General features: G+C 38.9%; 1 protein-coding gene across 1 annotated transcript; it reads left to right on the top strand.

The window, feature by feature from the left end:
* Positions 1 to 699: 699 nt before the first annotated feature.
* LOC145800532 (protein FAR1-RELATED SEQUENCE 5-like) lies at positions 700 to 1,401 on the top strand. Its single transcript, XM_082890220.1, has one exon. The coding sequence runs from the start codon at positions 700 to 702 to the stop codon at positions 1,399 to 1,401; it is 702 nt and encodes a 233-aa protein (XP_082746346.1).
* The last annotated feature ends 8,787 nt before the right edge of the window (positions 1,402 to 10,188 follow it).

Consider the following 10,188-nt stretch of genomic DNA (forward strand, 5'->3'; position numbering starts at 1 on the left):
GAACTTCTTCTCCAACTTGGTTTCCCCCCTCTTCTCCTCTTTTCCTCAACTTCAAACCCCTAAGTAAGGTGTTTTGAAAGATTTTTCAAAGATTTTATCTCTCTTTCATTCGTTTCCACTTTGTCCTTGCTCGGTTCATCGAAAAGCGCATTATTTGACAAAAATGTGAGCCTCGGAACATTGTAGAAACTTTATTTCAAAAATGTTTTGAAAGAGAGGATTTTAAGGTTTAAAAACCATCCAAAATAGCTTTGATCCAAAATGGGGTGTGAAGTTGAGATTTGTCTCTCTCCTTGTCGAAGAAATTGAACCTTTGCCTTACACACCTTTTACTACCAAGTAAACCATCAGTAACGCCCAAGTCTTAAGGGCGGTCAAAAATGGGGTGTCTACACCGACCTTTTGCTATTTTCATTGGCTTCATTAACCATCAAGAGACCATTGTTTTTGGAGCTGCATTGATGAAACAGTCGATTCGTTTATATGGTTGCTTAAAACATTTTTAGAGGCAATGTCAAATAGACATCCTAAAACTTTTTTCACATATCAGGATGCAACAATGGCTAAGGCTATTTCATTTGTGATGCCTAACACATATCATAGGCTATGCACATGGTATATGATGCAAAATGCTGTAAGACATATGAGTGACATTTTTAGAGGTTCCTGGCGGGGGTAAGAAGTGTTTTGGGAAAGTTTATGGATGAGAATGAGGAGAAAGAGGAATTTTTTGTAGCTTGGAATGATATGTTAGATGAGTTTGATGTTCGTGATTGGCTTCAAAGCATTTTTCATTTGAGAAAAAAAAAATGGGTTAGGTCATATGTTAGGTGGACATGGTCAGTAGGAATGAAGAACACACAACTTAGTGAAAGCTTAAACGCCGATTTGAAAGAGTACTTGAGATTAGATTGCAATTTGATTCAATTTTTCAGTCACTTTGAAAGGATGCTTAATGAGAAACGATATAAGGAGTATGAAGTTGAGTATGCATTATCATATAAGTTGCCCAGGATAAAAGCCCAAGTTATGATGTTGATTCAAGCAAGAGATGTTTACACAAAGACTATCTTTGAAGAATTTGAAGATGAATATGTGGGTTCACTTGAGTTATACATAGCAAATTGTGTTCACAAGGATGATTGTTTGTTTTATATTGTCAAAGCATATCAACAGGTTACAATGTGTAAAGTGAAGAAAGACAAAGATGGTAATTTGTCTTGTTCTTGTAGGTTGTTTGAGATGAGAGGAATATTGTGTAGTCATTTTATTAAGGTTCTTAAAGATGAAATGATAATAATGGAAATTCCAAGCCAGTATATCCTGAAAAGGTGGATCAAATTAGCAAGAGCTAAAATTGTCCAAGATTACAAAGGATGCAACATTGAAGTTGATCCTTAGTTGGAACAAAGCAGCAGATACAAGTCATCGTGCTCCCTTTTTACTATGATTTCATCCTAGGCATCTGAATTGGAAGAAACATATGAAGATTATGTTCAAGACGGGAAAAAATTACTTGCACTTGTTCAAAATAAGTTGCGTCTACGTATCACCAATGGACCACATCATATGAATAATGCTAGCTCTACAATGGGAATGAACGAGGGCAGTGAAAATGTCATTCAAGTGAAGGGACTGAAGAAAAGGATTGACCCCATTCGTGGAAGGCGACGGATTAAAAGTAGCTTGGAAAAGGCATTGGAGACATTAAGAAAGAAAAAACGTGTTCAGGTATTATTTAATTTTTTTTGTTATTATCTTTACATTCTTTAATTTTTTTTCAATTTATGCTACTTGATTTAATCTAATTTCATTTTATAGGATGTAGAAACATCTTCAAATATGCTCCCACATGTGATGCCACGATATTCTCAAGTACCAACTTCAATTCGGGTAATACTTAATTTCTTGTGTTCTTATTTTTACAGTTTTTAATTTATTCAAATTCTTTTGAAGAAATTTCACTTTATAGAATGTACAAATATCTCTAAATATACTTCCACATATGATGCAACCATATGCTGAAATACCAAATTCAATGCCTTGGACATGGAATGGAGAGCTGATTAAGGCCGAATTGTGCAACATTGAGGCCATTAATTAGGATCTCTTAACTTTACTTGCTTGTCAAACTGTATATTTTATGTGTAATAATCCGACCCTCGTACATATTTTCTGGTATGCTTTCGGTCCCCTATTCTATATATTTGTATGCTTATTGTGAAATTTCATGTGAAATTAAGTTTAATTAAGTGAATCTTATGATTATAGATTCATATCTATTGAATAAGAGAAAAATCTGTTGCAATTATAATGTTTGAGTCAGAAATTGGAAGCCTTAGAGACATAATTATCTGAAATTGATTTTATATTTGTGATCAGCATAATTTTTAAGCCATACTATGATTTTCTGTGAAATTTCAATTTGAAATGATTAAACTGATCGAGTTTTGTCTTATTCAACCTTTTTATATTATGTATATATATATATGCCTCTTTGATCATTTGACATGAAAAATGATCCTTAACTCAAATATCTTCTGAGAGAGAGAGAGAGAGAGTTAGAAGAGGAGAGCTAGGGAAGAAGAGGAGAAGTTCACCTAGAGAGGAATTGGGAAAATTGAGAGGATTGGTAGAAATTGGAACCAAGGTATGTAAACCTCACCTTATATGAGCTTTTCCTTGGACTTGCGTAAGCATGCCTTTCATGTGTGGGAACTAGGGTTCATGTTTGAAGCTTTGTGTGTGATAATGGGTTAATTGGGAAGTTGTACTTACCATATGATTGTTTTGAGATTTAATTTGAGTTAAAGGAAGAACTTTCATCTTGCTCCCTTGTTATTTCATGAAGGAATCCACCTATGTGCTAGATTATGTAGATAGATGACTATGTGCATATGTATGAGTGAAACACCATGTATAGGTGGAAACATAAAAGAATTGGGTTGTGATTGATTATGGTTATGGATTCAAAATGAATGAGGATCTAGGCAAGTTTATAAGTAATCTTTATGTGGTTTTGAGTTATATTCTTGTGCTAAATTTACCTATTTTAAGCCTTGCTATATATCTCTACCAAGAGGGGTTTTGCTGGAAATTTCGGACTGTACTGGATAGAATCGCCGCACGTGCGGGGCTCACAGCCGCACGTGCGGCCCATGTTGGGGACTTTTATCTGCTCTGTTTTACCTGTTTAATCCTCTAATGTATTTGAAATCTGCATCTGATGCCCTTAAAGTGTTTGTAAATTCATTTGAAACACAACGAATCAGAAAATGATTAACAAGGAAAAATGAACTAATTTATGAGTTGTGTGTGTGTGTAGGTCACAACCCGGGAGGAACTAACGCTTCACTGCAACACCAGTGATACATTTACTTACCGCTAGCAATTCTTATTATTAACGCTCTGTTCCTTGCAAGTAATTACATTAACATTTATGTTGATTGGGATTTAGTGTGAACATTGAAAGATTTTGTGTACATCGGTACGATTCTGGAACTACTCTGCATTCCGGTTATGGTTAATGGTTATCATTAATGTGCTATAATCTGTAAATTACCTATGACTCCGCATAAGAATTGCATACAAACTATTAATATCACGAAATTGGTTGACAGAAAGAATTTGTGAATGTAAACCCCGCTTACCGAGAACACGATATTTTGAATGGGAACATGATATCCTGAATGTCCTATTAAGGACTCCTATCGCCTATTTGGTTCAATACATGTCCTATGGCATAGATATCTGCTTAAAATGGATCATCGTAAGGAATAATCAGATAGAACTACGGGTTGCTTTATACGTTAGTGACCGTTGAGAAACTATGATAAACATTGGATTGACCTATGAGTGACTCAACCCAAGGAAAGAATTGAATATCGATAACATTGTTATGTGATTCACGCTATGATGTGAATCGTTCTGTCCCTATGAATGGTGCTGTAATGGTACATGTGCAATCTGTGAAATACGCTTTACTTATTGTGAATAATTATCATTAGTATTTGGTTAAACGCAAACTAACTATGTTAACTCATGTGAATGATTGAAAGGATCTGTATAACTTTGAGACTAGTTTGTTCTGTTTATCCATTCCGTTTATGGTATGACATAATATGAATTGTTCGGTCTTTAAGACTTGTTGACTTCGGATATGGAACAAAGTGTTGTACTGAACTAAGTGCTGCAGTGTGAGTCACCTCTAGAATCCGTATGAGACACCTTTTGGGTCCATACATATATGAACTGGGCTCAAAGCCAATCTGTTAATGACTGGGCTTAAAGCCAATCTGCTAGTATCTGGGCGTAAGGCCAATCTGTGGAATCTGTTTGGCCTATGGCCAATCTGTGGACTCTGTTAGGCCTATGGCCAATCTGTAAAATCTGTCAGGCCTAAGGCCGTTCTGTATATCTCTGGGCTTAAAGCCACTCTGTTTAAAGACTAGGCCCAAGGCCGTTCTGGAAATAATTACAGGATAAGACTAACTATAAGTTCTCTGCACTTATACATATACATTGTAATTCAAATTAATCATTGAATTGTTTACGTATTATTATTCACTGAGTTTCGCTCACTCTGTGTTATGTCTGTTCTGTAGGTACTCAATCTGGAGGTCAGTCCTAGCCCAACCTGGACCACTTGTCTTTTGCCTTTGTACCACAACCAAACCCTAGACGAAGCTCATTCATTTTGTGGACTCCTTACAGAGCTTTTGGTCGTGTACCAAGCCTTTTGTCAGATATTGTAAAACATAAATAACTTACCCTAACCCAGTTTGATTACATCCCCAAACTCGGGGATGGGTCTGTATATCTGTTTATATCTACATGACTGTGTGTGTGATTATTATATGATACATTACCTAACATCAAGTATTAGATCTTGGCATGTTAGTATTAGCTCAATGGATGCTATTTTGTGTTGTTTAATGCTTCCGTTCAGGCCCCATAGGTTACATATACTGGATTTTATGTCTGTTTCTGAAGTGGTCATGACCAAACTTTTAGGGGCAAGTTTGGGGCGTGACATTATGTGTGTTTAATGTCAATCAGGTTGTACATAGTCAGAGCATAAAATGGGTAAAAAGACAGAATTTTGAGAGAAAACAGATTCCCGTACGTACGTTGACTTTGTCCGCACGTGCGTTGACTTTCCCGCACGTGCGTTGACTTTTCTGGGAAAACGGCAAGATGTTTTAAACCTGTTTGCAAGACATCAGAAGGATAAATAGGCAAGAAAAAGGCTGGATTAGGGTTCTGAAATTGTTTTTGCAAGGAAAGAGAGGCTAGGGTTCCAACGGGTGATTTTTTTCCAAAAAGCTTGAAGGACACTTCCATGGGGTCATCTTCCTTTTCCCACTTCTCCATGAGTGGCTAGTCTTCTTTTCTAGGATTTTGATGAAACCCTAGCCATGTGATTAGTTTTTCTTTTTGATTTTCAATTATGTAAAGGTTTGAACAATTGTATGGTGTTTTAGAAGTTATATATATATATATATATTCGATTATTTCTTCAAGTATTCGGCTTTCTGTGATTGTTGAATGTTTTCCATACAAAAGTTTTTTATTCTTTCATATTCAAGGTATGAGACGAACCATACTACGAGGGATAAGTCGTGTCACTACCCTATTTTAGAGTGAACGATTCGTACTACTTGAGATGGTTCATGCTCGTACATTGAATGTGATGATTTTCTTGTTAAATGCTTTGAACTTGTAGTTGCAAAGCATTATCTCGTTTGAACCATAACATAATTGATTTCAATTGGAAACTCTATTTACGTGACTAGTGGTGGACTCTTTGCCCTAGGTTTTTTCCCAATTCAGTAAATCCAATTTTATTTATAATTGATAATTTAATTACTTAGTTTAATTTATTTGTTATTAAATTAGGTTATAAACAATCAATCTTTTCATCAAAATTAATTTAGGAATTTAACAATTAAATTAGTTTAATTTCAGAATTGCCCCTGTGGATCGATACCTGGACTTGCCATTATTCTAAAAGAATTTGGTGTAGTTTTGTGTTTAATTTTGGTGTGTGTAATGACCCATCAAATTTTGGCGCCGTTGCCGGGGACTTCTGGCGGAATTAATTAATTTAAAGTTATATTCTTATTTTAATTTTTAGTTTAGGATTTTATACTTTCGTGTTGCTAAGTGTGAAGAGCGTTTGAAAGTGGAAACTATCACCGAAGTGCAAGCGGAGCCAATCAAGCTTTAAAAAAAAGAAAAGAGAAGAACAAACCGCAACAGTAAAGTGCTTAAAAAAGAAGCAAACACTTGCAAGCAAAGCACCAAAGTGCTAAAAAGAAAGACAAAGCTCAATTAGAGGTTTGAGACAACGTCTACACGTCAAGCACCCGCAAGACGAGTAAAGTGTTTTCGTTAAACCGCTGTGAGTATTTCTCCCTTTGTGATTTTGCTTTTGTAACTTAGTGCATAGAGTCGGAACTTTTTGTGTGTGTGTGTGTGAGTAGTGTATGCACGGGGCGCCGTTTTTTTCGCCTTGAATTGTGGAGTTTGGACCTTGAACTAGAAAGGACACTTAGGAGACTTAGAGCCTCTGCCCGTGTTCCTAGGCTTGAATATTCATATTCATACATTGAGCCATTAGAGATGGAAAATCCAAACGTCCCGAATGTGCCCAACCGGACCCTTAAGGATTATTTCACACCTACTGCATATACATCACTATTATGCATCCAATTACACAACACCATTGCTGCTCATTATGAGATTAAGTCCAGCACCATACAAATGCTCCCATCATTCCATGGACTAGCTCATGATGATCCTTGCAAACATTTGAATGAATTTCTGAAAATTTGATCGACATTGAGGATCTAGAATTTCACAAATGAGGCCTTAATGTTGCAATTGTTTCCATTCTCATTAAAGGATAAAGCCAAACACTGGATGAATTCCTTACCTGCTAATTCAATCACAACTTAGGACCAATTATAGCAACGATTCTTGGAGAAGTACTTTCCCATAGGTAAAACCAACCAACTTAGGCAAGCCATCACCAATTTTGCTCAAATTGATGGCAAGCAATTTCATGAGACGTAGGAAAGACTTCGTGACCTTCTCCAATAGTGTCCCTACCACCAAGTGCCTGATTGAAAACTTATTCAAACATTTTATTATGGCTTAACTGAGTCGCACCGCTAAATGGTGGATTCATCCTGTGGTGGGACATTCATGTCCAAAAATGATGCCGAGGCATGGCAATTGTTTGAGAACCTAAGTGATAATTCCCTTCACCATGCCTCCGTAGCCCGGCAAGTCAGGCAACCAGTAGTTAAAGCCCCGAAGAGAGGGGGCATTTATGAGGTCGGGGAAAACCTAGAGTTAGCCCAACAAGTAGAGGCATTGTCCCGCAAAATGGACTAATTATTAGCTGCGGGACATGCCCCTACACAGCAAGATCAACCTCAATTTCATGAGGCATGTGCTATATATGCGAGCCCTCCTTATGACTTGAGCGAATGCCCTTCGGCATCACAATTTTCGGAGTTAGTCCAAGAGCATGTGAATGCGGCTCAAGGATTCTCCAACCCGGGTAATGACCCATATTCCAATAACTATAACCTCGGATAGAGAAATCACCCTATTTTTTTCATGGAGACCTCATTTATAAGGCACTTCTCACAATCCTCCACCACCAAGGCAGAATTTTAATAATTTTGCTAACTAATCATTCTACAGACCACCGCAACCTTATTGACCCCCACAATCGTACCGGCATCCACAACCCCCGCCTGTTCCTCAAGGCAACTCGGCCTTTGAGACTCAGGTATCAGAAGTTCTCTCAGAACTTAAGGGGTTAGCACCAGTAGTTCACTCCCATACTCACTCCATTGCCAAGCTAGAGAACCAATTGAGTCAAATGGCTAACAACATGAATATGAGAGAGGAGGGAAAATTACCGAGTCAAACTGTGGCCAACCCTAAGGGACAATACGGGGCAGAGAGTTCGGGTGGGAATGGAAAGCACCATGAGCAGGTGCAAGCGGTGATTACTTTGAGAAATGGGAAGGAGTTAGAGCCTCAGTCAGTTGCGTCTGATGTAACTAGAGCTAAGAAGGGTGACCACGGTAGTACACCCAATGAGAGCAAGGATGAGGGGGAAACACTTAAGAGGGATGACTTAGTCCCTAACACTTCACATAAGCCTAAGGCACCATATGTGCGTAAGGCACCCTTTCCCCAATGCCTTGATATACTGTCCCCTTTTAATAAGAAGACGGCATCCATGGAAGCAATGATGGAGGTTTTTAAACAAGTAAAAATCAACCTCCCCCTGTTGGAGGCAATTAAGCAAGTACCCTCCTATGCTAAATTTCTTAAGGACCTTTGTACGCAAAAGTGTAAATCGAGGACACATGTGTCCCAAAAGGTCATACTCACGGAGCAAGTAAGCTCCATCTTGTTGAATGACACACCCCTTAAGCTTAAAGACCCGGGTGCCCCAACCATTGCATGCATTATAGGAGACCATTTAGGGGCTAGTGTCAATTTGTTGCCGTACTCTATGTACGAAGAATTTGGGCTTGGCGAGTTGAAGTCCATTACTGTTACTCTCCAGTTGGCTGACCTATCCGTCAAAGTGCCACGTGGCATGATTGAGGAAGTGCTAGTAAAGGTTGATAGGTTTTACTTCCCTGTTGACTTTTTGGTGTTAAATATGGAACCGGTAGCCAGTTCTAGGAAACAAATCCCGGTAATTTTAGGTCGATCTTTCTTGGCTACGGCCAATGCATGCATTAATTATCGTACTAGGGTTATGGAAGTTTCATTTGGTAACATGCAAGTGAAACTTAATGTTTTCCAAGCATCCCAACAACCCCATGAGAGAGAGGAGTACTTATTTGTGGATGTTGTGGATGGGATTGTGGAGGAGGCTTTGCCCTCCATTCTTGTAGAGGACCCTCTAGAGGCTTGTCTAGCTCATTTTGGGTTCGAAAATTCTGATATTGACGGGTCGGTGGAGGAGGTGAATGCCTTGCTTAATGCTTCTTCTACACCGGATTTTCCTCCATGGAAAGCCCGGTTTGAGTCACTTCCTCCTCTGTCGAGAGAGCTCACCATACCATCTTTGGTCACACCACCTACACTTGAGTTGAAGCCACTCCCGGCCACACTGAAGTATGCATTTTTAGGGCCCCAGGATACTTTACCAGTCATTATTGCATCTGACTTGACTGCAGAGCAGGAGAGTCAGTTAATGAACGTTCTCATGGCACATCGGAGTGCTATAGGGTGGTCAGTGGCTGATTTGAAAGGGATAGATCCCTCCGTGTGCATGCATTATATACACCTAGAGAAGGACACCAAACCTTCTCGTGAAATGCAATGGAGACTTAATCCTAATATGAAAGAGGTGGTGAAAAAAGAGGTATTGAAACTGTTAGATGCAGGTATTATATACCCCATCTCGGAAAGCAAGTGGGTGAGTCCCACCAAGTGGTGCCCAAGAAATCGGGCATCACTGTTGTTGAGAATGAGAGAGGAGAGTTAGTCCCCACACGAACCACTACTGGGTGACCAGTGTGCATTGACTATAGGAGACTGAATTCCTCGACTAGGAAGGATCATTTTCCCTTACCTTTCATTGACCAGATCCTAGAGCGGTTAGCGGGGCAGGGTTTCTACTTTTTTCTTGATGGCTATTCGGGGTATAATCAAGTCCCGGTGTACCCTGTTGACCAAGAAAAGACCACATTCACATGCCCTTTTGGCACTTTTGCTTACAGGCGCATGCCCTTTGGGCTATGTAATGCACCGGTGACTTTTCAATGGTGTATGATGGCTATTTTCTCTGATATGGTGGAGAAATTCTTAGAGGTTTTCATGGATGATTTTTCGGTTTTTGGACCATCTTTTGAGGAATGCCTTAGGAACTTGACTAGAGTGTTGGAACGATGTACTGAGGCAAACCTAATCTTGAGTTGGGAAAGAGCCATTTTATGGTTCGTGAGGGTATAGTGTTGGGACACATTGTATCCCCTAAGGTTGACCTCATTGCAGGCCTTCCTCCACCCAATTTCGTGCATCAAATTAGGTCTTTCCTAGGGCATGCAGGTTTTTATCGTAGGTTCATCAAAGACTTTAGTAAAATATCACGTCCTTTGTGTAGTTTACTTGTTAAGGACGCGTCTTTTATCTTTGATGAGGCAT

The sequence above is a fragment of the Camellia sinensis genome, chromosome 10 (genome assembly GCF_055761805.1).
Source record: "Camellia sinensis isolate YWXY chromosome 10, ASM5576180v1, whole genome shotgun sequence".
NCBI classification, from domain to species: Eukaryota; Viridiplantae; Streptophyta; class Magnoliopsida; order Ericales; family Theaceae; genus Camellia; species Camellia sinensis.

Excerpts from the sequence above, each read along its gene's own strand:
- LOC145800532 (XM_082890220.1), top strand. The coding sequence starts at position 700 with ATGGATGAGAATGAGGAGAAAGAGGAATTTTTTGTAGCTTGGAATGAT.